At 54.8% G+C, this 27,511-nt stretch overlaps 3 protein-coding genes across 8 annotated transcripts; 2 read left to right on the top strand and 1 right to left on the bottom strand.

Moving 5' to 3' along the window:
* Positions 1-1,889: 1,889 nt before the first annotated feature.
* ATXN7L2 (ataxin 7 like 2) lies at positions 1,890-10,529 on the top strand. 4 transcript variants are annotated; one of them, XR_002082207.2, is made up of 11 exons: positions 1,890-2,078; positions 3,998-4,063; positions 4,226-4,330; positions 4,735-4,942; positions 5,246-5,532; positions 6,125-6,207; positions 6,560-6,810; positions 7,607-7,805; positions 7,949-8,070; positions 8,561-9,524; positions 10,376-10,529. XR_002082207.2 is itself a non-coding variant. In XM_019457749.2 (11 exons), exons 1-11 carry the CDS (start codon positions 1,952-1,954, stop codon positions 10,388-10,390), a joined length of 2,259 nt encoding a protein of 752 aa, XP_019313294.1. In that variant the 5' UTR covers positions 1,891-1,951; the 3' UTR covers positions 10,391-10,529. The 4 variants fall into 4 exon arrangements, 3 of the variants coding, with proteins under 3 accessions (XP_019313297.2, XP_019313293.1, XP_019313294.1); XM_019457749.2 differs by having other exon boundaries at positions 1,891-2,078; positions 8,561-9,356; XM_019457752.2 differs by having other exon boundaries at positions 5,342-5,532; positions 8,561-10,529.
* Positions 10,530-11,125: 596 nt separating this feature from the next.
* LOC109271996 (probable transmembrane reductase CYB561D1) lies at positions 11,126-17,534 on the top strand. Of its 2 annotated transcripts, XM_019457753.2 has the most exons (3): positions 11,133-12,087; positions 12,624-12,661; positions 13,253-17,534. In XM_019457753.2, exons 1-3 carry the CDS (start codon positions 11,940-11,942, stop codon positions 13,754-13,756), a joined length of 690 nt encoding a protein of 229 aa, XP_019313298.1. In that variant the 5' UTR covers positions 11,133-11,939; the 3' UTR covers positions 13,757-17,534. The 2 variants fall into 2 exon arrangements, with proteins under 2 accessions (XP_019313299.1, XP_019313298.1); XM_019457754.2 differs by lacking the exon at positions 12,624-12,661 and having other exon boundaries at positions 11,126-11,954.
* Positions 17,535-21,034: 3,500 nt separating this feature from the next.
* AMIGO1 (adhesion molecule with Ig like domain 1) lies at positions 21,035-26,571 on the bottom strand. 2 transcript variants are annotated; one of them, XM_019457756.2, is made up of 2 exons: positions 26,233-26,571; positions 21,035-25,835 (listed from the first exon to the last, which is right to left on the bottom strand). In XM_019457756.2, exon 2 carries the CDS (start codon positions 25,768-25,770, stop codon positions 24,289-24,291), a length of 1,482 nt encoding a protein of 493 aa, XP_019313301.1. In that variant the 5' UTR covers positions 25,771-25,835; positions 26,233-26,571; the 3' UTR covers positions 21,035-24,288. The 2 variants fall into 2 exon arrangements, with proteins under 2 accessions (XP_019313301.1, XP_019313300.1); XM_019457755.2 differs by having other exon boundaries at positions 26,299-26,571.
* Between the last annotated feature and the right edge of the window lie 940 nt (positions 26,572-27,511).

The following is a 27,511-nucleotide window of genomic DNA, read 5'->3' as shown; positions in this document are numbered from 1 at the left end:
AGGCAGGGCATTTGCCCTTTGCCCTCCTAAATTCTGACCCTGCCAGGGTACCCACCAAGGACTTTTTCTGAACTTGAGTTCTCCCCACTATCATGGTCATAGGTCTCCTACTTCCAGGATTGAAGATCGGGGTGGGGGGAGAATGTTGCATGTTGTTTTCTGGTGCTTGTTATTACACATTTGAATAAACAGTGCTTCAAAGCATTTGCCATGAAGGAGCCAAGCCTAGAACCCTTCCAGAGAGATTTTTTCTCCCCCTCTTCTCCCATTACTTTAAGTTATCGGACAAATATCAGTATTTCCACCAAAACATCATTCCACTCCTTTCCATGCTGCACTCAAAGCAATAGAGTCTGCATTTTCTCTTTTGGTGGCACCAATTTGTCCAAAGTAACTGAGGCTCATTAGCAGATTTACAGTAAACTCAAAAGGCAAGAGATAGTGGCTTCCACAATACTGTTTCCATTTGCTCTGTGACCCAGACAAGCTTCCTGTCAGGAGGTGAAGGCTGTATGCCTTGCCCTCTTAACTATAAAGGTTCTTTCTGAACAAACTTGCACCTCTATCCCCCTTCTGACATGCTACCTTGCATTCCCTATATCTTGGACACAATATTGCATTCAATTTCACCAAGTTCCTGGACCCCCTAGGGATCATCTGTCGTTCTCAGGTTAAGGATCTCTGCTCTCAGAGATTATCTTTGCGGTACTTAAACCTTCCCTGGGTGAAAATGAGAAGAAAGTCTGAGGTCTTGAGGTCACAGACCTTGACTTATTTGCCTCCAATTTGGTTTCCCTTTAGCTTAAGAAATTAATATGGGGTGAGGTGTGAGGAGTTGAAGAGGGAAAAGAGAACTAGTATCTCTTTTCTGTTGTGATGCGGGGGTGGGAGGTAGGCTTTTGTCTCTTGATTGTGTGAGGGTGGCAAGAAATGTTATCAGCTGAGAAGAAGAAAGAGGATGATTAAGGTATTTTCCAGGCCATAGCAAGGAAAATGACAGATCTGATGAGAAATCTCCCTATGCTGAGGCTCTGGTAGCAGCCCTTCCAGCAGAGAAAATATTCATTAGAAAAAGAAGCCAAAGTGATGGATGGAGTCGGGGTCCAGCCAGGGTTTGGGAAGAGGCGGCACAGGGTATCGATCGCAGTTCTCAGGAGGAGAGAAGGATCAGCAGAGATGCCGCAAACACCAGCAGCCTCGGGGCCACCCCAGTTCCGGGGCTGGCTCTGGCTCGGAGATAGCCTTCTGTCATCCTGACAGGTGATCTTGATCAGCCCATCTAGGTCCTTCCAAACCCAGACAACGCCACTCCAACCCTCTGCCCTGCATCAGGGCAGCGTGGGTTTCCCACAGATGAAGCACAACACGGTAGACGAGGACCCTCCCACCCCCACCCCCCCACTCCAACCCTTGTGTCCTTCAGCGCATCCTACAGACTCCCTCCCCTTGCCCTTCTGATTCACAGCGCCCACCTCCCTGCACCTACCCTATTCGATCTACTGGGGAGCGAAGTCGCTTCTTGACCGCCAGCCCGGGAAGGGGCGCCAGCCAGCTGGCGGAGACACGGCTTAGAGGGGCGTCTTGGGCAGAGAGAGGTTTGGGGCTAAGGTGTGTATGCAGTGAGCTTGGAAGAGTGGGCTGGTAGCACAAAGAATGTATGCACAAGGGTTAGGAGAGGAGGTCCTGGTGCTTTGGTCTCTTTGCCCCCCGCATTTGTGCATTTTGCAGGGGCTTTTGCAGCAAGCACGGTAGGCAACAGCACGCCCTCCAAGACTACATTTCCCAGAAGGCTACGCGGGAGGGAGAGTGAGGGGCAGGCAACCTGTGCTGCGCTTGCGCAAAGAGTGAGCTGGAAAGGTGGGAGGGAGAGGGGAGGCGTGCCCGCGGCGGGGCTTGGGGGGAGGGGGCCGCGCGGCGGTGGCGCCGGGGCGGGCGCGCGTCCGCGGCGGTGATGGCGGTGCGTGAACGCGCGGCGGCAGCAATGGCCGCTCTGGAGCGGCGGGTGCCGAGTCTCGATGACTTCGCGGGACAGAGCTGGAGCTCGTGGGTGGAACGGGCCGACCTGCCCGCGGCCGACGGTGAGTGAAGCTCCCCTAGAGTCCGGGGACCCCATCACTGTCTCCCCTCCCCCTCTCCGGGCCCCCGCCAGCAGAGGGGAGCCGCCGACGGGAGCCGCCGTCCGGCTCCCCGGCCCCCCAAACAAAGGACCCGCCGGGTCCTAGTGCCCGCCTGCTCCGTCACCTTCGCGCCTCCGGGTCCTAGCGCCGGCTCACAGCCCGCAGCCCACCCTGCCCACCTCTGCTTCTGCCGGTGCCCAGTACCTGCCCCCACATCTGCTTGCCTTTATCTTTCTCTTCGCCTGCTGTCCTCTAGCTTCCGCCCCTCCTGCACCTGCCTAGGGCTTTCCCCGTCCGCAACAGTCCTCTCCACGTGTTTCCCACGCACCCCACTTCTGTGCCCCCCTCCCAACCCCCCTTGTTCTTTCGCCTTCTGCCCCACACCTCCTGCTCCTCGTCGGCGTTTGCCTGCCGGTTACAGTGCTACTGGACCACCCCCCCCCCCCCCGCCCCCTCCGCATTAGTTCGTCGGTCCATCCATCAATCCATCCTCCCTTCCTCCCTCCTTTCGTCCATCCATCCCTCTCTGCCTGCAACCCTCAGTCCTTTCCCGGGCCTCTTGCCCTCCCTCTTGGCTCTCTCCCCTGACCCCCACCTTCTCTAGGCCCCTGAGTGCCTTTAGTAAGGGGGCTGACAGCCCCTTCTGCTGATCTTTGTCTCCTGGGCCCCAGGGGGCACCTGGCCTCGTGGCCTTTGGGGTGACAGCAGGCATCACAGCCCTGAAGAAGTTTGCAAGTGAGAAGAGGTGGAGGAGGAGACCGCATGGAGCGGTCTCTGATGACACTTGTTCTCCTCTGAGACATCCGACTCCCAGCTCAGTTCTGCCCATCACTGCATTTAAACGGACTTAAGAGTGGGAGCTGCCCCTTGTCTCTTGCATGCCTAACCCACTACCCTTCATATCTGGAGATTATGTAAGACTGTCAGCGATCTTCTCATCCTAGAAAGGGGCAAATCTATTAGTAGGCGTTAGAAGCACATCTAAGTGGAAGCCCAGGCTACCCCAGGACTGCCCCATGCTGGGTGGGCAAGGATGGGGCCATTGTCAGGGTCTGGGTGCTTTGAGAACCGGAAATGGAATCAGACGGGTTTGGTGACTCAGAATTGATTTTTTTTTCCAAGGGACAGGGAGGGGGCGTAGAGAAGGGGAGGGGAGAGGAGTGAGGTAGGGGGATGGGGGAAAGAGCTGCCTTGCACAGCTAAGATGTTTTTGTCATCAACCCAGAAACTGAGGTACAAGGGCAACCCTTGCCCAAAGCCCTCCTAAAGAGGGGAGGGGCTTGCATAGCTGACCACGGGGACTTTGAAGATGCCATAGGACCCCCAATACAGCAGTTTCTGTGCTCTGTGACCATCCTGTCAACGCAGGACCTGAGAAGCTGGGTGTAACTTTGTCAGTGCCATGGTAACCCAAGTGGAACAAAATTGCATTCATGGGGATGGAGTCCTAGGAGAGTATATGTTTGGTATGGCACAGAGTAGCAGAAAGGACCCATCTAAGAAATCTCAAGAAGGGTATAGTAAAATATGCTAAGGATTGTTTCTCATTTAAATGGGGAAGCAAGCCCAGAAGGAGATCATATTTACCCACAATCACTCAGCTAGTCAGCAGTGGAACCCTGACTTGCACCTTGGAGTGAAGGGTCCATAGGAAAGGTGCCAGGATCCCTTCTAATGGAATTAGCTCATTGCAGAGGTAGCAGGTAAAGGAAGAATGGGCGCTTGAAAATGACCCACTGAAAGCTTCTCCAAGTGGTCCTGAGCACCAGGAGCTTGTTAGGGAGTGTGGGCTTCCTACTGCTTGGCTGCCAGTGCTGGTTGGGTAGGAGTTGGGGCTTCTGGGGTAGGGGTGGGCCTTCTGAGCTGTGTTTCTCCTCCAGGGGCTGAGTTGGAGGAGAGTAACAAAAACACAAAGAAGTTGGATGCCATGACCCTCATTAAAGAAGGTGGGAGTTGACACACATTAGGGCTGGGACCTGGGGCAGATGGGGGGCTTCAGGGGTGGGGGTGGGGAAGGTATCTTCTGAGTGGGGGTAGGAGTGCTCTCTGATCTTACAGGGAAACCCTGGGATCCCCAGCCCCAGTGATAAGGACTTCTGTCATTGCAGACATGTCCATCTTCGGGCACTGCCCTGCCCATGACGACTTCTATTTGGTTGTGTGTAACCACTGCAGCCAAGTGGTGAAGCCTCAAGCTTTCCAGAAGCACTGCGGTGAGGGGCGCCCTAGGGAGGAGATAGAGGGAACAGGGGAAGGTGGAGCACAGAACTCTGAGGACAGGGTCAGTTGGGAGGTCACGTGGGTAATAGGGGAAGGCACTGGGGATCAGAAGGTCCTGGGGGCGGTTTCAGAGGATTGTGGTGGGTCAGGGTGATTGTTTGAGCAAAATTCTAGCATCTGGTGGAATTAGAGGAAGAGCTAAAAGGTTCAAGAAACTGGATCCTAGAATTTTTGAGTCTTGAAGGCTCAGATTCAGGTGGGAAGATGGCAAATTTAAAATCTAGTCTTGGGAAAGTCCAGAGTTTGTATTGTGAGTCCATGAGCAGGGCTAGGAGGTTGGGGAAGGAGGCAGTTGATACCACTCACCTCGATTACTCTCTCCACCTCCTGGTGACAGAAAGAAGACATGGGCCCCTCAGCAAGCTTTACGCCCGGGCCCCACCCCCACCTCCAGCCCCTGCCAGCTCTCAAAAATGCCATGTAGTGAATGGGCAGGGCCCAGCTTGTAGGGCCCCAGGTTCCACCAAAACCTCCAGGGAGAAGGGCCAGGGGTCCCGGAGCCGTGGCCACCAGCCTCCTGATAAGACACAGAAGGACAACCTCTGGTAAGGAGAGGCTGGAGACTCCCTGAGACCAGCCTTGACCCTGACCCTAGCCCAGGGAGGGATTAACACAAATGCAGGCAGCTGTGGGGCCGTGGGCACTGCTCACAGCAGGAGGCAGCCAGCTCTCTCTGCCGCTCCCTTCCATATGTTCCAAGGAATATGGGGTCCCCTTTTCCCATGTTCTGCACCCCTGCTGGAGCCCACCCAAATTCCAGGGCTGGGAAGGAGATGGCTCTGGGCTAGAGTCCAGGGCCCAGGCCCAGCCCCCCTGCCCCCCAGCCCACACCCTCTCTCCATATGTAGCCTTTTCGTGCCTGTGGTGAATCTGGAGAAGATGTCCAGTCTCCCGAAGCCCGATGGACACGGAATCAGGGTGGCCCCGCCCTCTGCTTTCCTCAGCCAGCCTGGCGGCCTCACCAAGGACTCCCCTGGAAAAACCCCCATGGCAACCCCTTCTAAAGAACCTCCTGGGAGAGAGAGCATCGAGATGACCCCCAGTGAGGGCCCCAGTCACCGGGCTGAAGGCAGCCCCCCTGAAAAGGAGCCTGGTGGGGCCAGACTGCCCCCCAAAACCCACCGGAAGATGGCTCGTAAGTAGTCATGATCTTGGGGGTCAGGAAGGTAGAGTGGGAATCCTTTTGGACTGCTTTGTCCTTGGACCTGACGGAAAGGGGTCAGGAACGAGTGGGCCCGGCCATCACTGGTTGCAGGGTACGGGAGCCCATGGTCACCCCTTGATGTGGACACGTGCTTAAACTCCTTGCTTTCTAGGAAGCCTCTCTCCAGCCCAGGTTTCCTGATCAAGGCTAAGGGAGCTTATGCCCAAGCAGGGCATCACCCTGGGCTGTTGACCTTTAGCTCTTTTCTCACCTAGATCCAGGGCACCCGATCGCTCCCACAGCTGGTTTCTCTGGCATCCCACATACCTGTGGCTGCTTTTGTTTCTTGATATGTGTTGCCCTGTTTTGGACTTGGCATTGCTAAAAGGAGGGCCTGGGCTGGGCATGGGGATGGGGATAGTTCTTTCGCCCAGCAGGGAGCTGCTGGTGCTGGGAGGCGTTTCTCTGGGAGGCCGGAGCCCTGGACTTGACCGCCGGAGGCTCTTGTGTCTCAGGCCCAGCTCTCCCTAGGCCTTTCCATGGGAAATGGCCCTGGGGTTCACAGGAACTGTTTTCCCCACAGGGAAGGAGTGCGACCTCAACAGGCAGTGTGGGGTAATAAACCCAGAGACCAAAAAGATCTGTACCCGCCTACTAACCTGCAAGGTAATCCCAGTCCCACCGCACCGTGAGGGACAGCACACACACAGGTCCTGGGCAAGGAGAGAAACCACAGCGTTAGCCAAGATCCAGCTCAGAGGGTGGGAGTAAAGCCCCAGTGAAGCAAGGGGAGAGGAGGCTGTTCTCAGTGGGCCCACGGTGGAACAGTAGGTAGGGGTGGCTTCCAGATTGCCCCACTCCAATGGAAGGTTCTGGTCCTTTGGGGGAGTGAAACAAAGACACACAAATACACCCACAAACATACAGCCCCCTTCTCCACTTGCCCAGGCTAGAGCACACTGCTGCCTCTTACTCCTGCTCAGCTCACACCCCCTCCCCACCCTTCACCCTATTCTAGATCCACTCAGTGCACCAGCGCCGGGAGGTCCAGGGCCGAGCCAAGGACTTTGACGTGCTAGTGGCAGAACTGAAGGCCAACTCTCGCAAAGGGGAGTCTCCCAAGGAGAAGAGCCCAGGGCGCAAGGAGCCCACTCTTGAGCGCCCCTCCCAGGAGCCCCTCTCTTCAGTCCAGGTTGTGGCAGCAGCCGCCCCCAGCAGCACCTTCTCTGCTCGCGCCAAGCAGACCTACCCATACTGTGCACTGCCCAGGTAAGTCCAGGATCCAGTCCCCCATCTGGGGACACTTGGTCTGAAACCATCAGGGACCCCGGGAGATTGACCCAGGGAGTCTCACTCTGCCCTGAGCTTGGGGGATACCTGGGGGCCCCCAGCAGTGGTGTGGAAGTAGGGGACTACCTGCTTCTAACCAAGCATACCGTAGTACCTGAGCCTCTGTGTAGCTTGCCAGTTACAGTACCTGGGATAAAAACATTTTCCCAGCTGCTTCTGACAGGCCAAAACTTGTAACTGGGGAACCGAAAGGGTCAGGGTCCTGGGTGAGGCAGTCCTACTGTATTCATTCACTGGCCCCTTCGTGTGCAGAGGCTGCGCTGGAGCCCTGGGAGAGCCTGCCTTGCCGGAAGGAGACACATGCATCTCTGCCTGTAACACAGGGGGCAGACGCGAAACAGGCTCAGCTCACAGACAGGCTCATGCAAGAAGGGGGTTGAGAGAATTGACTGGGCTGACCAGAGCTGGGTGCAGTTAAGCTCAGAAGATTTTCTGGAGGAGGCAAATCTGGAGCAGATTCCCCCCCACCCCCCCCACCCCCCAGGAGGCAGGGCCTGGGAAGTGAAGGGGCTGGGGAGAGGATCCCTTGGGAGCTGTGGCCCCTGACCTTTCCGGCTCTTACAATGTGAGCTCTGTTGTTCCCTCCCTTCCTGTCCTCCTTCCTCTTTGTCTGATTGCCCAGCAGGGTGTCTGCCCTGGCGGTTCAGGGACACCCCCACCCCGACCCACTCCTGTCTCAGTCTCATCGCCCTCACATCCCCTTTGGCCCTTCCAGGTCCCGGGCCTCCTCTGAGAGTGAGTTGGATGATGAAGGCCCCTGTGGTGGTGATGGGGACCCAGGCCTGTTCCCCTTTCCCCTGCCCCGGGGTGGGGCCCAGGCCTCCAGCGAGGAGAGTGAGGAGGAGGGGACATCTGAGGACCTCCACCTCCCCCCTGACTGCCATTATGCAACCCGGCCCCCGCGGCCACAGGCGGTAAGGACCTGGGGCAGGGACCTGGGGTGGGGGGTGGCCCAGCCCTCCTGGCCCACAGTGCGGGGAGGAGGTCAGATCCTTTGTACAGGAGCCCTCCCTGCCTCCCAGGCCCCGCTAACCACGGACCTTCCTTCTGCCTCTAGTTCTGCACGTTTGGGAGCCGGCTGGTGAGTCCAGGATGCTACGTGTTTAGCCGCCGGCTGGACCGGTTCTGCTCAGCACTGAGCTCCATGCTGGAGCGGCACCTCAGCTCACACATGTGGAAGTGAGTCTCTCAGGCCCAGAACTTCCCTCCCTAGACCTCAAGCCCCAGACATACGTGAGCTTCAGAAGCCCTAATTCTTCTCACATACCTATGGATGTGGTTCGGCGTTTGTCGGGAAGACCCCAGATAGAACGAACAGGAGGCGGGGAAACTTGGCAGCCTGAAGCTGGGCTAAGGCAGGGCATGGGTGGGCGGTCTGGGAGGGAATCCCGACTCTTAGCCATCACTTCCAGTACCTCTTGGGTGACTAGGGATAGGGGATGTCCAAACTGCGATTTGAAACGAGGTTCTTAACGGGTGTGTATACTAGTTCATTCCTGCTTATCCCTGTGCTGTCTTCCTAACCCTCAGTTCCAGTGTCTCCCAGCAGATGGCAGCAAGGCCGGGGCTCTGTGGGCCATCTCTAGGTGGGGCGGAGAGACTGGTGTATGTCGGAAGGGAGGGCCTCTTGTTTGCTTGGCATCTCAGTGGAGCTCTCTCTCTGCTGCAGGAAGATCCCACCAGCGGCTGAGCCTCCATCCCACCTTGTCAGCTCCGCACTCGCTGCTCCCCTGAGCCCATCCTCTACTGGCAGCTGCCCCCGCCTTCCAGGCCCACCCCTCAGACCCGCCTGCCCAGCCTCCACGCCCCCCGCCAAGGACGGCCTTGTCCCCAGCTACCCTGCAGGCTCCCCCAGTGTGGCAGCTGCCTGCAGCCAGGCGGAGTGCATGGGCGGGAGCCAGGCCATCACCTCACCACTGCCTGCCAACACACCATCCCCATCCTTCAGCAAACTCCCGCCTTCGAAGGCCAGCAAGTCGTCCAAAGGCAAGGACGGGGCTGAGGTGGAGGCCCCTTCTCGAAAGCGAAAGTTATCACCAGGCCCCACTACTTTCAAACGGACCTGCATCCTGGATCCCCCTGGAAAAGGCAAACCCTCTGGCTGCCGGGGCCTCTCGGCCAAGACTAAAACCGCCCTGGGCATGGGGCTTAATGGGACAGTGGGGCCAAGAGTGAAGCGGGCAGGGCCCCTGGACTGTCGGGGTTCCCCTCATCAGCCCCCTACTCCAGTCAAGGCTTCTCAGCTGGACAACCGGGGAGCGGCTGGACACCCAGCCAAGGCCCTGCCAACCACTTGCCTCTCTGAGGAGGAGGTAGCCAAGAAGCGGAAAAACCTGGCCACTTACTGCCGGCCAGTGAAGGCCAAGCACTGCCAGGCTGGCGCCCCTGCTGATGCGGCCTGTTCTGTGCGCCGCAAGAAGCCGGGTCCAGCCATGGCCTTTGAGGAGAAGTGTTCTACACTGAAGGTACCAGCCCAGCTCCCTGAAGAGCATGGGCAGGGAAAAGTCAGGATGGACGAGGGTAGAATACACAGTGGGGACCTGACACAGAGAAGGTGCTAAGTAAATGTTTGTGTAGGGAAGGGATGAAAGAGGAAATTGAGACAGTTCCTGGGCCATCTTCTCTAGGGAGAGGTAGGTCAGCTCTTCGAAAGGTAACCTAGCTTTTGTTTGATGGGCCTCCCTTTATCTCCAGCCCTCTCCCTTGAGCTAAAGAGATGCTACCTTTCCCCTGCCCCGACACCTGCTTCTGTTTTAATCAAAGGGCCACTTTCTGAATTGGCTGTGGCCTTCACACCAGGAACTAGAGCTACCTCTGTCCCCTGAAGGAAAGGCAGTTGGATTCCATGAACTCTGATGGGAAAGGTTTGGGCAATGGGGTGGAGTCTGGGTTGCCAAGCTGTGACCCGACATGCTGGGCAGCAGGGTGGGCAGGCTGATCCAGTTCTTTGGTTCTGCCTCTGGGCATCAGGGCATGCAAGGGCAGGAACACCACCCAAGGTCCACATACGTATATGTGCCCACCTTGCACATGTGCCCACTTCCGGGTTTTCAGGGGCTAGGCGAGTTTTCCAGGGTTTCTGGTAAAGCCAGCAGCCAGGTTTATGTGCCTCTTCTGATGGCAGCCCTGGAGTAGCATTATATGGGCTATATCCATTTGATCTCAGCCAGGAGGACTTACTGGCGGTGAGACAGGGGATGCCCTTCCGGTTCAGGCACGGGCCAGACGTGTACCAAATCCTCTGGCACCCATATGAAAGGGTTTGGGGCAGTGCCCCACACGTGTGTGCATGTGTACATGGGTGTTTTCAGGCTGTCCCTGTTGGGCTGGCATTCATCTCTCCCTTCACCCTTCACCCGGCTTCCCTCACCAGCCCAGCAGGAGAAAAGCAAGCTTTAGCTCCAATGGTCCACACAGTGCACGGGTAGGAGGCCTGCTAGGCCCCCCAGCCTGACCGTGTCTCTTGCCTCTTGTCTTCCTGCAGTCTAAAGCCCATTAACAAGAAAGTGCCTGCCCACTGCGATGGAGCCGCCAGCACCTCCTCCCCTCCAGATCCGGGCCCCAGGCTGCTGCCGCTTTTTATAACTTTATATTATTTTTTTTAAGAAAAAAAAAAAAACCTCTTTAAAATACCTCAAGACTGTCTCCCTGTTCTGTTGCTGCTAAGAAAATGTAAAAACAGAAACGTAGGAAAGGAAGGAAAAAGATGTAATAAAATGAGTGTCCTTGCTGTCCCCATCCGCACCCCAAGAGGCCAAGATGATGGGCAGCCAGACTCCAGCTCCCATATCTTGCCTGCAGAAGTCTCTTAGCTCTTATATTTTTGTCCTTTTAAACAATGTGGAAATGGCTGGGGTTTGTGTCATGGGGGCAGTCTTCTCTTCAGATAAGATGATGAGGCATGTAGCTCTGAGGGAGCAAGGCTAGCCAGAGTCTTTACCCCAGAGATGACTCCAGTCATCAAGGGAAACTTGACGGGGTGGGGAGCCACACCTCCGGCTCTACTCTCAGGTCTTTGCCCTGAACCTCTGTGGGAGTCAGCTAGGGCCCTTCTCCAGTCTTTCAGCCTCCATCCAGTCCTGGGCCTCCATCCCATCTCTGAATTATTGCCTCAGTCTCCAGCTGTTCCTGCCCTTCCCGCCTCTCACTAGCAGCCTTATTTTCTCAACCACTCGGGGAGCTCGAATTGAGTTGGTAACTGCTCTAAGGATGTCCGTGATTTCTGCGGGACAGCCTGTTTTGGTCTCTGTCTGTAGCCTGTGGGTTTGCCCTTCAGGAAGGGATAGGGTCTCTCCCAGGTAGGTCTCCTTACGGTGAACCACACCTTTTTGGAGGCAAGAAGGGGAAGGGTATGATCACTTACAGATCTTCTGGTGTGGGAGGCAGCAGGAATGTGGGAGGACCTGGTCCCTCAGGATCACCTGGCTCCCCAGGACTGAACAGATGGTGTGGAGGTGGGAAGGGCTGCGTGTGCCCTAGTTCTTCCCTTTATCTCACTGGAGACTAGTGCATGTCCCTCCTTTGGTCCTCAAACCTGAACTCACCAGGCACAGGGCACTAGTTTTTGGCCTTGTCCTTTCGGTCTCTTTGCTTTTAGGCGGAAAAGATTCTTATTCCCTTAACAAGCCAGAAGAAGGGATGGCAGGAGGGTGTAGGCAGGTTGAGAAATCCAGTGTTTCTAGAAGACTTTTCAAACCACTGGTCTCACACTCTTGGTTCAGTGTACGCAGTTTGTGATTGGGGTTTGGGTGGAATCAGTTACCATACGTGTAATTTCTACGGGCTACTTGAGGCGTAAGTCCTTGTGGACAGAAAGGTGCAAATGAGGTTGAAACCAGGCTGGTCGCCTGCTGTCGGGTCCCCTTCTGCCCCCAGGGCTCCCTAGGGCCGACGCGCTTTCCCCCCAGCCCACAGAGGGCGCTGTGGGCGAGTCCGCCGTACTGCCGGCGGCGGCCCGGGGAGGGGCCTCTCCCGCCGTCGCGGCCGCCTCCGCGATCGCAAACCCGGAAGACGCGCTCTAGCAGCTGTGAGTGTGCGCCGGCCCGGCCATGCAGCCCCTGGAGGTAGGTCTGGTTCCCGCTCCAGCGAGGGAGCCGAGACTGACCCGCTGGCTGCGGAGAGGCAGTGGGATCTTGGCGCACCTGGTGGCTTTGGGCTTCACCATCTTTCTGACTGTGCTGTCCCGGCCGGGAACCAGTGAGTGTGCAAGGCGGGGCGGGGCCAGGAAAGGGGGCGGAGCCGGGATGCTGGAGGAGCGGCGCCTGGAGCGCTCGGAGAACTGGCGTGGGGACCCCCGCAGTGGTGGGGGGAGGCGTACTGTGGAGGGGTAGTAAGGGCGTGGTGGGGCGGGTCCCCGGGAGGTGGGTCCTGGAAGGATCCGACTCTGGGTGCTGGGGTGGAGAGGCAGACACTGAACTGACCTCAGCTCATCAGAAGCAGAGACCCTCATGGAGAATACAAGCAAAGAAGACCAAGGTCCATTCTAGGACTGGGCTGACAGCTGCGAGGTGCCGAATGGGGAACACAAGCCAAATTGATGTATATTTGTCCCCTTAGTTGGTCATCGTAAGGCCCCCTTGACTGCTCCACTTTGCACGGAGCTCCTGATTCGTGATTGGAGCTGGGGATAGTACACTGACCTTTCCCCTATAGCCAGATTTTTTGGGCTCCAGCCAGCCACAGGGGCAGAAACAATGGTGCCCAGCCGTCAGTCTGTTCTCTTTGATTCTTAGGTCTTTTCTCCTGGCACCCTGTATTCATGGCCTTGGCGGTGAGTTTGGGCTTCTTTTCTGGAGCTGATTCGTTAGAATATGCCCGTAGGGAAGCATCCAGCCTTTGGAAGACGTGCAGCCTTTCTGAGGCTCAGAGAGGTGGGGGAAAGAGCAAGGGCCCCATCTTTCCCTGCAACCTATGATTGGGAGACATGGAGGGCCGGGCTGTAGTTAGTATCAAGTGGTTGAAGGGGGTTGGGAGAGTATGGAAAATGTATCTTTCTCCCCTAGGGTCTGAAAGGAGGAAGTAGAAGGCGTGTTGTCCAATCACCCCCCCCCCAACACCCCTACCCCCTCAAAGTTCAGGAACTTGCTAAAGATTTGCTTAATATTGGTCAAGAAGTGGGAATCATTGCCTGTGGAGGAGGAGGAGGAGGTAGGGAATGGATGTCAGCCTGAGTGATAAAACTTCCACTCGAGTGTTGATTCTCCATTGTGCCCAGAAATCCTGACCTGTGATGCAGGAGGTCCTGGTGGGAGTTCTTTGGCCTCCACCCTTTGTACTCCCTGTTTGGATGTATGAGAGCACCCCTTTTTTCTTAGGCCTCCAAGCTGGCCTGAGGCTCATGGGCCCTCTCCTGTGTTCACAGTTCTGCCTCTGCATGGCTGAGGCCATCCTGCTCTTCTCGCCTGAGCACTCCCCGTTCTTCTTCTGCTCCCGAAAGGCTCGGATCCGACTCCACTGGGCAGGGCAGACCCTAGCCATCCTCTGTGCAGCCCTGGGCCTGGGCTTCATCATCTCCAGCAGGACCCGCAGTGAGCTGCCCCACCTGGTGTCCTGGCACAGCTGGGTAGGCACTCTGACCCTGCTGGCCACTAGTGGTCAGGCACTATGTGGGCTCTGCCTCCTCTGTCCTCGAGCAGCCAGAGTCTCAAGGGTGGCTCGCCTCAAGCTCTACCATCTGACTTGTGGACTGGTGGTCTACCTGATGGCTACAGGAACGGTGTTCCTAGGCATGCACTCAGTGTGGTTCCAGGCCCAGATCAAAGGTGCAGCCTGGTACCTGTGCCTGGCACTGCCCCTCTATCCGGCCCTGGTGATCATGCACCAGATCTCCAGCTCCTACTTGCCAAAGAAGAAAATGGAAATGTAAGTTCCTCTGAACTTTGAATGTAGGGGGACACTTGCCTTGGACTTAAATGTTTCCTCTGGTGACCTTCAAGGGATCCACTTCAGAAGTGGTAGGATTTTTGTACTTCTTAGCTGGGCCAGGGGCCACAGAAACCCAAACTGCTATTGCTGATGACGATTCAGGGGGCCCAAATGGGGAAATATACTGGGTGCAAGTGGAAGGTGATGGGGGGGGGGGGGGGCCTTGGTCCTGAAGCCTCCACTCTTGATGGGACACAGAAGTGTTGGGCGGCGGTGGTGATGGTGTTGGCAGTCATTTCATGCCTGTGCTCCTGATGGAGAGTTGGGTTACGGTAACTTATGAATGAGCACAGTGGCTCTTTGGGTCTGTTGGAGACAGCAGTGTGGAGAGAGCCCATGGGTTATGGTTCCTGTAGGTTCTAATGTGCAACCTTAGGCAAGTCACATGCCTCAGGACCTCAGTTTCCATATCTGTGTCATGGGTGAGTTTCTAAACAATCTCCCAATATTCAGTGTCTGTCAGGTTGATGTCACAGAACACTCTCCCCGCTCTGGAACGGTGGCTGGACCACTAAGCAGACTCAGGATGTGATTCATACATTTGTTATTCTCTCATCCCTCTGAAGGGACAGGTCTGTCTTTGTGGCCTTCCAGGAATCTGTGCCAATTTGGCTCCTGGACTAGGGCACAGAAGGTCAGGCACTGTGGAAAGAAGGGTCCCATGTGAGGCTCTTTTGAACTCCAAGACAGTAAAGGCACTAAAGTCACTTTAAAGCTTTTGAAGGAGCAGAAGGGCATTGGCCTAACCAAGCCTATGGCTCCTGGCTGGGCGTCTTAGCTCAGTTAAGAACTTCCTTTAGCCCACCTCAGAATCTGGGCTTGAGGGCTGCATGTCATGGGTTTGCACCTTCCCCGACATGTGTTCTCAGTGGCAAAGTAGTCCTGAGCTTCTCATGTTCAGCCCTTCCTAGGGCTCACATTCTTGCCTTAGCACATAGCTTTATGTAGGTATTCTGAAACTTTTAGAACAAACTAAGAGCTAAGGAAGAGGGGTAGGGCTTTTCTGATCTGGGGAAAACAGTCTCCCTGGTCCCTTTCTCAGCTAAGCTTTTCTCAGTTGCGGTCTCTTGCCAGCTCTTTGGTCTAGGAGGGGGCTGAGTTTGTTGCCAGTTGGCAAAAAAGGGCTGGGCCCTCTTCCCTGTAGAGACCCCTCCTTGTTCCAAACTGAAGCTAGTTCCCCAGACCATTCTCAGTGGTGAGGGCTGGATGCCGGACTGGTTAACTGTGATCTGGCTTGGTCGCAGAGATGGGACCTCCATAGATCATGACAAGGACTGAAGACGGCTAAGCCAGAAAAGCTGATGTTGAGGCAAGTAAAGACAGCTCAGGGGATACTCTGGGAGGCCTGGGTATAGGGGCTGGAGCTCCAGGTCCCAGAAGCAGGGCAGGCGTTCCTAGATGGCAATAATTTAGATGTCCCAGGTCTTCCTAAGATGTAAGACCTTCCTGTCTGGGTGGCTCGGAAGCAAGGAGGTTGGTATGATTTAACAGTCCAGGAATTGGGACTGCGAGGGCACAAGCATCCTCTGAGTGGATCTCATTGGGTCAGATGGCATCTCCAGGAGCTCTCCAGACCCAGAGCATCTAAAGGGGGTCTGTGCTGTTCAGAGGGTGATTATACCTGTCTTATTGTCTGCTCTTCTCTCTCAAACTACCCAATGTGGTCTGAACTTGGAGAAGATGGTTCCTGGGGCATTCTTCCCTAGTGTCACTTGGATCAGGGACTCCATCTCCTCTCCCCCTGTCACAGCCAGTGCTGGGAGTCCCATCCTGTCTACAGCAGGGTGACAGGGCCGGTGAGGTTCACCAGCTTCTGCGAGCCAAGCAGGCAGCGCCATAAAGCCTGAGCCTGCCTGAGGTGTTGCCTCCTCCCAGGTGGTGCGGGGGCTGGTGGGCGGGCGGGCAGGCGGGCTGACAGCCGGCAGTTTGCGTGGGCTGTGCCAGCTGATGTCTATTCCCAGCCCTCGGAGGAAGGGGGAAGTCATTTATATTCTGCAGGAGGAAGGGGCGCCAGCTGTCACCTATCTGACCAGGAGGCCTGAAGGGCAAGGGCACAGGGCCGAGAGGAGGGCACAGGTGGTCTTCTGCTTAGCCTGACTGCAGCATAGGGAGTAGGTCACCAGGAGGAGCCCTTCTTCCCGGTTGGCCAGGTTGTGGGGGGACTTCTGCCCCCCTTCTCTGAATCCCATCACCACCTGCCCTCACATCCTGGGCCAGCAGCTGGACAACCATTAGACCTCAGTGTCAGGACACTCTTCCTCCAGCTGGGAAGAGGTAGCTGCCTGCTACATATGCCTCCTGCTTGTGTGTTTCCTCCTCCCTACACCCTCTGTTTCCCCCACCTCTCTTTATCTCCCCATCTGGGATATTAGCTGGGCTCCTCAGCAATGAGGCAGAGGCCTTGGGGGAAGAAGCGAATGTCTGCCCTTTTGCCCTTGTTCCCTGGCTAGGGAAAGCTGCTAGTAGTCAGCCTGTACTGTCTTTTTTAAAAAAAGCCAGGGTGCTCAAATTAAAAAAAAAAAAAAAAAAAGCATGTCATTTGCACAAATTTGCATATCAGGCTAAGACTTGATTCCAAATATGATATTTTAAACTCAACCTTGAGGACATTAGAAATGTAGATGTTTTTTGTAACCAAATCCAAATGGTAACAGGATTACCAGTCTGGGTTCAGACCCCCTCTCCCAGCCCCCATCTTTCCCGTAACCACTCCCCTTGAGCCCCACCAGAGCTGGGGTTGGTGTTGAATGGCAGGAGCCCTGTGTCTTGGGGAATTAATTCTTCCAGCCTCACCTTCTTGGCTGTTCAGCTGCATCAAAGGTAGGCCACCGCCCCTTGCCAGCCTGTTTCTCCTCTCCCTAGCATCTCACAGGGCAGACTGCCCGTCCCAGTCCCTGACACCAGCCTGTCCCTTCTTTCTCATTGTCTCCACCCTTCCACCCCCGTGCATGGCTGCTCTGGGTCTTGTTTTTCAAACCTCACTGTGGGAGATCTAGGCATCTTCCCTGAGCCAGCTGGCTGCTGTGCCAAGGCCTGTTCAGAGTTAACAATAATCATTAGCTGCACAGTGCTGGGGCCTTTCAGCTCCAGGGCTCTAGGCACTTGCAGGCTGAGTCAGCCAGCCCTCACCTTCCCCCTCCTTCTGGGCAGCTAGAGTGTAATGGAATGGGGAGGGGGTGGTCAGAGTCTCACTTCCTAACCATGGCTTGAGGCTGCTTTCCTTTGGGAGTGGGCCTTGAGCTTCCTCTGGGTATATTACTAAGGCCTTTTCACCTGACAGAGATCAAGACGGGAACACAGCGTAGGCTCTGCTGAGAGTGGCAGTGGCCGTTGTTGACCCTGAACCTCCAGTACTCCTGTTCTTCCTTCTGTTATCTGTCTTAACTTCCAGAGGACACCCCTGGTCCTGATGCCCCAATCTCAGCATTTCTGGTGGCCCTTTGCAACCTTAGGGAGCAGGGAGGCTTCTGGGGTAGTGCTCTACTCTTCCTGTATCCGGTTGACCTAAGAGCCTGTGTATCATGCAGTAAAAAGCACATTGGCCTGGGAACCAGGAGGGCTGCAGTCTACATTTGCTCAGCTCCTAACACTGGTGTGGCTGTGGGCAAATCACTTACTGTTTGACCTACCTCACAGGGATGTTGTGAGGGTTTGATGAGAAAATGCATGTTAACAGGCATTGGAAAGTCCAAAGTATTAAATGTAAACAGGTGATAGTATGTTCTTGTCCTTGACTCTTTCATTCAACCTGGCTCTGGGTTTGATGCTTCTTTTATAGGGAGGCGATAAAGTTACGGCTAAGATGCTTAGAGGACCCAAGTCCCTGGCAGCTTGTGTCGTCAGCCATCCCGAGAGCACACACACATTTCTTCCTTCTAGATGAAAGGTCAGCTCTCATCCACTCCTGTCAGGAAAGCCACCAAGCCCGGCAAAGCCAGCCCTAAGTGCTGCTAGTTTCAAGGCATGGGGCTGGTGTAAATCCAGAAATCAGTGCAGTTGTTCCCTCATCCAACCTGAAGTTCCTGGAACTGGTCTGTCTGAATCTCTCCTACCTAATTCTACACTTCTGAGGGAAAAGTGGAGCAGGCAAGCCAGGGAGGCAGGAGCAATAGTAAGGGACACAACACCGCCACCCTCTCTGGTTTGCCCTGTAGCCCCAGGCTGAGCAAGGCCCGCCTCAGGCCCTCAGGCCCGGCACTGGAGATGTAGAGCTGACACACGGCCCCTAGCTTGTTCGCAGGTTTTTTCTCTTTCCTCGTTACAGGCTCTTGGAGTAGGATCACAGTCCCCTCCTCAAAGGACTTTATTGGAATTAAAACACACACACACACACACACACACACACACCCATGACAGCAGTTCTATTTAAATGTCAAATTAGGGGAAGGATACTTTCCATTCCATTTGAGAACTGCCAGCAGTCTGCTGGGAGTGCACAGAGAGAGGCAGGAACAACAGCAGTGCAGAGGCTCCAGTATTCAGTTTTTTATCTCAATTGTTTTTTTTCTATCCTGGGATCCAGCAGTGAGACACCAGTCAGGTGTTGTGGGCATAGCCTGAGCAGTTCTCACCAGCACAGGCACAGAACAGATATAGGTGACATACAGGAGGACAGAGCCCCAGAACTGCCCTGGTGGGTGTTTTGAAGTAGACAGTCCCCAGCACTGGGCTAAGCTTAAAGCAGACCCAAATTACATCCAGTAAGAAGCCTTCCCCCTAGATATCCACCCAGAAGGCTTGGCTAGTCACCAATGTGTAGGGAATAAGAGTTCCAGTTTTTAATCTACCCGCTATTGTCAGAATTTCCCAGATGATTTTTTTTTAACCTCTGCTAAAAGCAGATTAAATAGCTACTTCAGGCCATTCTGTGGTACTAGAGGATTCAGTTCTTTGTCCCACTGAGTATACATGAGGGGCCCCCAGCACCCGTCTCTTTAAAGCAGGTTGTGAGTTATCTCACCGGGCTCAGGACTGAGCTGGGCCTTTCTAGCTAGACCCCACCCAAAGCAAACTGGCCAAGTGAGGGACCAGTGGGAGGTGAGGGAAAAGCAGCACCTAGTTCTGTCCAGCTACAGTGCTTCCCTCTCCCTCCCCGTGTGCCTACTTGCGTACACACACACACACACGTGCATATACACACCCCTAACTTTGGGGCCAATGACTCTCACCTTATGCATGCCAGTGCTGTAGGGTGCCTGGAAGGCTCCCTGCAAGGCTCTGTGTCCTGGCTCACAGAAAAATGGTTCTCAGACTGTGGTTCCACGCCCTCTATGTGTGGGACAGTAACCACACTGACAGACTAGAAGGCCTCAGGGCAGATCTAAGTATCTTTGCCACTTGGTATTTCCTACCTGACAGCGTATAAGCCTGATGAAGGGGCTTGATGAAGCGGCTGCATTAGCCTTCCTCTCTCAAGCCCCAGGAAAGGACGCATCTGGCACAGGCTCACTGTAGCCAGACCAGAAAAGCCAACCTTCCTACTGCATAGGCCTGAGCCTTTTCTACATTGTGGATGAGGAAAGGAGCTTCACGGTGGCTTCCTGGGAGACACGGTAAGTGCTACAAGAACTACAACTGCAGAAGGGAAAGAGGTGAGAGGTCAAATGGAAAGGAGAGTAGGCTGGCCAACGCAACTGAACTTTCTACTTCTGTTCCACAAGGCAACTGTCCTGTTAGCCTCCACCACTCCGCCGAAATGCCACCTAAGAGGAGCTGAGTGCTACAAGACATGGTAGACAAAATTGCACGTCTTGGCCAGAATCTTAGTGAACTTCTTGTGGTTTGGGGATGGGGGTATGGAGCTGAGGTGCAGCCATGGCCTTGGGAGGTAGGAGAAGGGAGCACCACAACTTTGCAGGCTCAGAGACAGGGCTTGCCACAGGCCATGACAGAGGGGAGAACTCCCAGCAGTCTTCCCAGACCTGTTCTCTTTACCAGCGTCCCCTTCTTGGCCAACCTCAGCCACAGCAAAAGCTGCTTTGAAAAGATGAAAAAATGCTATTTAAATGTAGACTGTGGGGGCACTCTGGCATCAACATCTGCCATTGCGCTGACTGCCAGCCCTGATTTGTCTGATGTAGCTGGAGTGAGGTGTCTCCATCCCTTCACCACTTTGGTTGTTCCTCATGAAGAAAACAATACAACTTTCCAGACAGCGGAGGGCTGCCCTCTGGCCAAGATTTTATCAATGTAGGAAATTAGGTAATGATTCAAATTCCTTTCTTTCTTCTTTATACCATCTCCTCTCCCCTTTTGGAATCTACCCCGACAATCCCCTTCCAGAAGTACCCAGAGAGTACCCAAAGAATTTGCCTGTTCAGAGTTTAGTAGAATCCAGTAGAATCCAGTCCAGTAGAATCCTGATAGACTGTGTCTGTACCAAGAACCTGGGGGTTGCATTTCTCTGTTGTATGCAATGCCCAGGACACGCTAAACTATCTGTGAATATTAACTTGCCCATTCGATGAATATACTTTTAGCCGAACTTAGTTACCATTTACAGCATGCAAAAATACAGGTAATAATCAAAATACTGAAACTGAGATGCTTTCCACCAATTCTTCTAATCTAGTCCAAGTGTTTTCCATCGCACGGTTAGTAGGCTTCATCCAGACTTTTAAGAAAACTCTGTGGGGAGGCAGCCCTCCTCCCCAGGGATCTAGGAAGACTTCATTATCTATAGGCTGTAGTCCCAGGTAAAGGAATTTCTAAACTCTCTCCTGCTGGTCAGTGGCATTTCTTTTGAGAATCCTATCAGGTTGGGAAACTATGGCCTGCTGGCCAAAATCAAGCCACTGCTGGGTTTTGTATGGTCTGTGAGCTAATAAGAGTTTTAACATTTTTAAATGGCTGAAAAAACTCAAAAGCCATGTTAAAATTATGTGAAATTCAAATTTCAATATCTGTAAATAAATTTTTACTAGAACAGAGCCAGTCATTAGTTTATGTACTGTCTATGGCTGCCTTCCTATCACAATGGCCCAACTAAGTAGTTGTAACACAGAGTGTATGGCCTGCAAAGCCTAACGTATTTACTATCTGGCTCTTTACAGAAGGAGTTTGTTGACCCTGGTCTATTTTCATGCCTGGATGTGGATTCTACCCTTGCCTTTATAATAGCATTTAAATACCTCTCCTTACTTAGGCCACATACTTCTGAGGTAGAGAAAGCCCCACCCACAGGCTGAAAAGATAAATAAAGCAGTCACAGACTATGCCAGAACAGAGACTCAAGCCAGGTTTAATGATCATAGTCTAGTGTCAGAGCCCAGAGGCTCCAAGGTCTGCCAGCCTGGATTGTACATAAGTGGGAGGGATAGGATCCCGGACTGGGAGGCCTGCTTGCTTTGCCAGCAGGACTACGAGGAAGTACAGAGGAAAGAACACACAGAAAATTGGTATCAGTCGGCTTTACTGTCCCCAGCTGAGTGTACTCTCTCCTGGCCCCTTCCTAGGAGCCCCATAAATACAAGCAAAGAAAAAAGATCACAAATAATCACATAGACAGATTGTAGAGCCCTGTCATATTCTGTCTCCAGGGACAGCTGCTTCCTGGGAGACATGTCTCGTTTATGGGTGCAGGGTGGGGGGAAGGGAGGAAGTGATTTCTCAGCCTTTTCTTACAACCAGACCTGGCAGTTTCCTACACAAGGTTCTAGTGAGCTCATATATACTGAATACCTAATCCCCCAAGTAGAAAGCTGCCTTTGGGTTCTATCAACTGAAACCATGGGAAGAGGCTAATCAGTTTAATCTCTTGGTGGGGCAGCTAGGCACATCTACCAGTCTTTCAAACAAGGGGCCTACCTAGTGGACACAGTAGGGATACAGGGCCTCATGAGGGGCCTTTTCCCAGTCCCTAAACTGGGTAGGACTTATGAAGAGAATGGCCCTCTTAGTCCTCAGGAACTCAGAATGCTCTAGAAGGCCAATTTCATTTGAGTTTTAAAGATTTTCAGAGCCCTAGGTGGTGCCTAGCAGGAAATTGCAGCATGGAGATGAAATTTTCCCAGGTTCCCTAATAAGTCAGAGGAGGGATGCCTGGTTCCTATAGCTCCATTAACAAAATCCCCAGAAGTCTCTGGAACATAACCAGACAAGTTTTCCTTCACGCGCCTGTCTTTCCGGGGCAGTTAACACAGGGAGAACAACTTCTAGCTGCTTGCTCCCCTGCCAGTTTCCTTCTGGGTCTGTCATTGACCTAGTTATACATTTATTTCTCACATACATGGACTTTCATCCAAGGAAGGTTTCGGAGGGGTCTGAAGACCCAGCTAGCTCCTCATGGGCCCTTCTCCCCAGGTGCCCTGACCTGTGGTTCTCCTAACCCCAGCCTTTGCAGAGAAGTTATTTGGTGCCAGGGAGATGTGGGTAAAGCTTCAGGGAGTTCAGAAATTAAAAGTACAAGAGTTGGTATTTGGGGAGCCTGGCGCAGTCACTGTCTCTCCTATGGGATACAAAAGCTGTGTGCATGAAGCTGTGAGCATAGGCGGAACCCACTCTGACAGGGGACGTTAGTGGGGACTGAAGAATCACTGTCCTGGTGGAAGTCAAGGTGCTGGTGTGCATGCGTACCTATAAGCGTGCATACCTAGGAGCATGCAAGTACTTGAGGGAAAGGCTGCACCTCTCCCAACAAACGAGGTTACTAATTAAAGGACGGACAGCAGTCTTGACATCCCAGGCACAGACAAGGGGAAGATGTTGCGTTCCGGTCCCCTTTCCCAATCCCAACAGGCAGCAGGAGTCAGGCCCTCCTAGCAAGCAGCCCTCACCCACAGGTCGATGACACCTCTTGGAACCTAAAAAGCAGGTCAGAAAGCTAGAAGATCTGGAGAACTTCCAATGGACAGGGAACTTGGTCGGGAGAAGGGAAGACACTGAAAAAGACCAACATCAGAGGACATTTTCACCTGTGCCCTGCTGGTCCCCTTGCCAAAGCTCAGAGCACCCATCTCCCAGGGCCTGCAGTATAGTCAAGGGGCGCAGTCATCTCCAGACCCAAAGTATTCTGCAGCCTTGGATGGAATGGAATGTTGGGCCTGTTCTTAAGTTCCTCTGGCCTGACCACCACAACTGCACAGACCTCTGGCTGAGAGGGATGGAGGTGGCAGAACTTTCCTTCTGAGAGTTCAGTGCCACTGTCTGTTACAAGGCTGCCTAGAACCTTGTGGAGAGGGGCAGAACTCTAAGCTGCACTCCGCCTTGCCATTCTGGGGCAGAATTCCAACCCCTCGGATAATGAAATCCCGTGCTTTGGCTCTGCAGCAGGGTGAGATCTAAGAGAGGCTGCTTTGTCAACACAGAGAAAATACATAACTGGTTCCCTCCATGCCCAAGCACAGTCTAGCCCAGCTGGGGCCAGACTTTCCAGGATTCCTCCCGTTGCAGAGCAGCGTATTAGGGAAAACTCAATCCCACCTGAACTTGCTAAGAAGCCTGAAAGAAGAGACGGCAAACACGAAATCAGGTACGTCCAGCTGGATGCTACATAATAGAGGCTGATTTACCCTCCTCCGCCTAGTGTGAGGCAGCCCCATATCCCACGTCTGTGGCAGGCACCCATGAAAGCTCTGCCTCCGGCAGCCCCCACCTTGGTCTGACACACAGGTGCTGGGAACCAAATGATAATCAAGGGTTTCACCAACCGGGGAATTAGCAAATCTGGAGCTTATCCCCCATCTACAAGTTTTGTGATGGCACGTATGCTGTGATGCAGGCCCCCTCCGTTCATGCTGTATCCCTCTGTGCCACTGGTTCCGGGACAAGGGACAGATACCACCTCTCACATTGTTGCCATATCTGACAGGCAACAGGCCAGGCTCCTGCAAAGATCCATCCATCCAGGACTCATCAGGAAAGAGAGGCATTAGTGGGAAACCTCACAATAGCTTTGGGGAGCATTACTGATTGAGGCCTCAGCCTTTTCCTGACTCACTTTCCCAAAGGTTTCCAATTTCCCCAGCTGTGAAGTGTGACTTCCTGGCCAAAGAAGATACTACAGCTCTTCCCCAGTGTGGCTCCTATGGAAGATCCCCCCCAACCCCCAGCACACACAACACCGCAGGTGTGGGTGGGCAGAGATAGAAAAAAAAATTTTTTTTCCCCCAAATGATTCTCTTTTAAGGAGCTAGGGATGACCTCAAAAAAGTTTCGGGAATCTGCTCTTCCCCCCGCCCCTACCTCATTCCCACCCAACTCAGACATGCTCCTCTTCCTCCACCACACTGAGAATTCCCGGGGCTTTGGGTAAGGGTGTAGCACTTGCCTAAGGATTTGACATATCCATATTTGAAAATCGTGGCAGCCACACCCTGGTTGAGGTCTATGCCAGCTATTGTACCCGTGACCAATTCTCTCACGGTCAGGGGGAACCCACTCCCTTGGGCAGCCAGCCCTCTCTTCCATCCCCTCATATCCTTCAGGGGTGCATTACCTCTCCTGGGGCAGAATCTCCCCACCAACCCATCCTGCTCACACCACAATGGGTGTATCAGAGAAGACCGAGCTGACCGATTCTGGATCCGACATCCTCCGCTGGCCCTTGCCTGTTGCCTCGGGCACTGGCAGGGTGTTGCCTGGCTTCAGCTTGCCATTTTGACCCTGCCCGGGGCCAGCAGGCTCCAGGAAAGCCACCCGCCGGTCAAAACCATCATCCTTGTCCCCACCGGCCATAGGATCGTGATTGGGTGTGGTACTAAGCATGGAAGAGCTGAGGCTGTCTCCTTGATGGCTTGATGGTTTCTCGACACCCCGGCACCAGCATCGGCAAGGGGTTAGGTACAGGTATATGAGGACCAGGACCACACTGAGGATACAGCCCACTAGGGTGGTATAGGCTGTGTTGAGGGTGTCGTGGTGTCCGTGCAAGGTGAAATTATACACTTTCAACTCCACAGACAGTGTCTCGTTGAAAGCCTCCCCCATGGCGTAGCAGGTGTACACACCCCCATCCTCAACCTGCACCTGCTGGAAATGAAGACTGCCGTCCTTGGACACGGTCACTGTGCTGTTGGCCACCTCATCTAGCACCCGTTCATTGCTTGGCGTCACCCACACCTTGGTCATGCCCTGCTGCTTGGTGTCACACTTGATGGTCAAGGTGTCACCCAAGTGGGCTTCCCAGGCACGCTCCTTGTACTCGCTGCAGTTGAGGAAACTCAGGTTGAAGACATTGTGCAGCTTTTTGGAGCTCATACAGTACAGGTCCTCCTGAAAGTCCATCACGGAGCTCAGCTGCCGGTACTGCCAGTGCGAAAAGAGCTGGTAGAGCTCACAGTCACAGTGCAGGGGGTTGTTGTGCAGGTACAGCCCGTTCTTGACCCATGCCGGCAGCTTCTGCAGGTCGGGCAATGGCAAGTTCTTCAGCTTGTTGGAGGAGAGATCCAGGAGTGTTAGTTTGGGTAGCTTGGCTCCTTCCTTAACCAGCTCCAGAGGGAAGCGGGAAATCTGGTTCTGGCTCAAGTAGAGTTTCTGCAGCTGGGTCATGTCGTCGAAGGCGCAGCGGTCCACTGCCATAATATGGTTATTGTAGAGCAGCAGCACCTCCAGCGCTTGTAGTTCACTGAACAGGAACTCGTCCAGTGTACGGAGCTGGTTGGAGGAGAGGTCCAGGTAGCGCAGGTTGGGCACTGGGGAAAAGGCCTCCGAGGAGATGAAGTTCAGGTGGTTGTGGCTCAGCAGCAGGGACTGCAGGTGGATCAGGCGTGTGGGCGTCCACTCCGCCCGCAGGCGACTCAGGTTGTTGTGGCTGAGGTCTAACAGTGCGGTGTAGCTGGGTAAGGAGTGGGGCACGTTGGGCAGCTGCTGCTTGGAGCAACTGAGGATGTTGCTGGCGCACAGGCAGGCAGCAGGGCAGCTAACCACAGGACGGGCGGCCCTGGCCACCTCAAAGAGGAGCAGGAACAAGGACAGCAGCAGGAGCCAGAGGCCTCGCGGGTCACGCTGGGGTTGCATAGTGTCACTGGGAAGGGTGAGGAAGGCCACCAGCAAGATCTGGGAGGGAGTCACCCGGGCATGTTCTGGTGGGATAAGGAAGGAAGGCTCACTTTGACTACAGGCTTCAGAGAGACAGCCTGGGTTTGTGGTCATTAGCGCCTCTGAAGGGAAGGACCCTTCCTCCTCCCTCCCCCCCTCCTTCCCCTCCACCCCAACGCTGGGCTAGAAGAGAGAAAGAGATGCTGGGTAGTTCCCAAGTGCTGTGCAGGCAATGGGCTCAAAATACTGGGCAGAAGAGGAGGTGAGCACACGGGCCTACCGGGTTGGGGTCACAGGAGTGTAGGATGCGGGGTATGCCCGGGATTGTTAGGAGCTGTTGGTTTCACAGGGGTTGCAGCGGGTTTGACAGCAGGGTCAGCGGGGCCTCTGGGGAGGAGCCGAGGGAAGGTCAACAGGGCACCGGTTGGGTAGGGCGCCTACCGACAGGGCTGAGGGTTCCCGGGGCCTGTGGGGGCGGGCTCCCCCCGGGACCGCTGGTCACTGCACCTGCTCGGCAAGGACGTGTCTCAGCCCATGGCGGGTCCGGGAGCTCCGTCGCGGCCTCCCCCGGCGCCTCACCGGCCGGCCTGTCGCGGCGCCCGCCTTACGCAGGCGCCCGCGCCCGGCCACATCGCCTCCCGGGGACTCGCCGGGCTCCGCTCCGCCGCGCCGCCGCCTCGACCGCCGTGCCCGCCAGAGCCCACCGACCACGGCCGCCGCCTCCGGCTCCCGCGTGGAGCGGTGCGGGGACCTGGAGACGCCGCGATCCGAGCCGAGGGAGCGGCGTGGGGGCAGCGAGCACCGCGCGCGCGCCCGTCGCCGGAGCCTCGGGGCGCGTGCGCGCGGCGGGGGCGGGGCGCACGTGCGTGTGTTTGTGTCGGAGCCGGACAGGCGGCCGCGCGCCAGGTCGTTCTTTCTCGGAAGGGGGTCCGGGCGGGGACCTGAGGACGGAAACTGTCAGGAAGGGACCCTGGCCCCTAGCCCCTCTCTGACTTCCTCCACCTTCTTCCATTCTCTGCACAGCCCCCAAGCTTCTACCTACCGAAATCTCTCCTAGGGAAACTAGGTCTAGCTGGAATGAATCCGCGGCAACTGACTCCGGGGCAGGAAGCGTCACATGTCTTTTAATCCTACAAATTAAAGAAATCTGGCTGAGCGCCCGCCTGTCAGTGTTGGCGGGAAATTCATTAGTCACGTTCTGAGGTTCCCCATTTCTCTCTCTAGGGCTGTGAAGTCTCAATATTTGGGGGGGGGGGAAGCTTTGGGGGGAAGAGCCTTGTTTTTGTGTTCGTTTCAGTCTTGCTATTATTCCACGACCCTTGGGGTAACCACTGAAGGATACATTTCCACAGCCTGCAAGCCAGGGAGGTAAAGGAGTGGTGGTCTTTGGTGTATGTCCAGGCCCCGGGATCCCACTTTCCCAGGCTACCCATGAAGCGATCCCTACTGCACCCCTGACGGGCGCGCGCGCACACACACACACACACACACACACACACACAGATTTCATACAAGCCAGGAATAGGTTTCCACTTTTGGAACCTCCAAAACCTTTACCCGCCTGGGGGGAAGTCGTTCATCCCTCAGGTCTGGCCACTTGCCCTCTTCTGAACCAGTACCAGCTCTTTCCCCTCCTCTTACGGAGCAATTCCAACATCGTTTCTCTGTGACCTAATCCTCAAGATAAAGCCGGGAGGGGGAGTGGGGACAGTGAGGAGGG

The sequence above is a fragment of the Panthera pardus genome, unplaced genomic scaffold (genome assembly GCF_024362965.1).
Source record: "Panthera pardus isolate Hobbes unplaced genomic scaffold, ASM2436296v1 HiC_scaffold_11, whole genome shotgun sequence".
Classification (NCBI taxonomy): domain Eukaryota; kingdom Metazoa; phylum Chordata; class Mammalia; order Carnivora; family Felidae; genus Panthera; species Panthera pardus.
The sequence above is the reverse complement of the archived record's forward strand: the minus strand, read 5'-3'. Positions and strand labels throughout refer to the sequence as shown.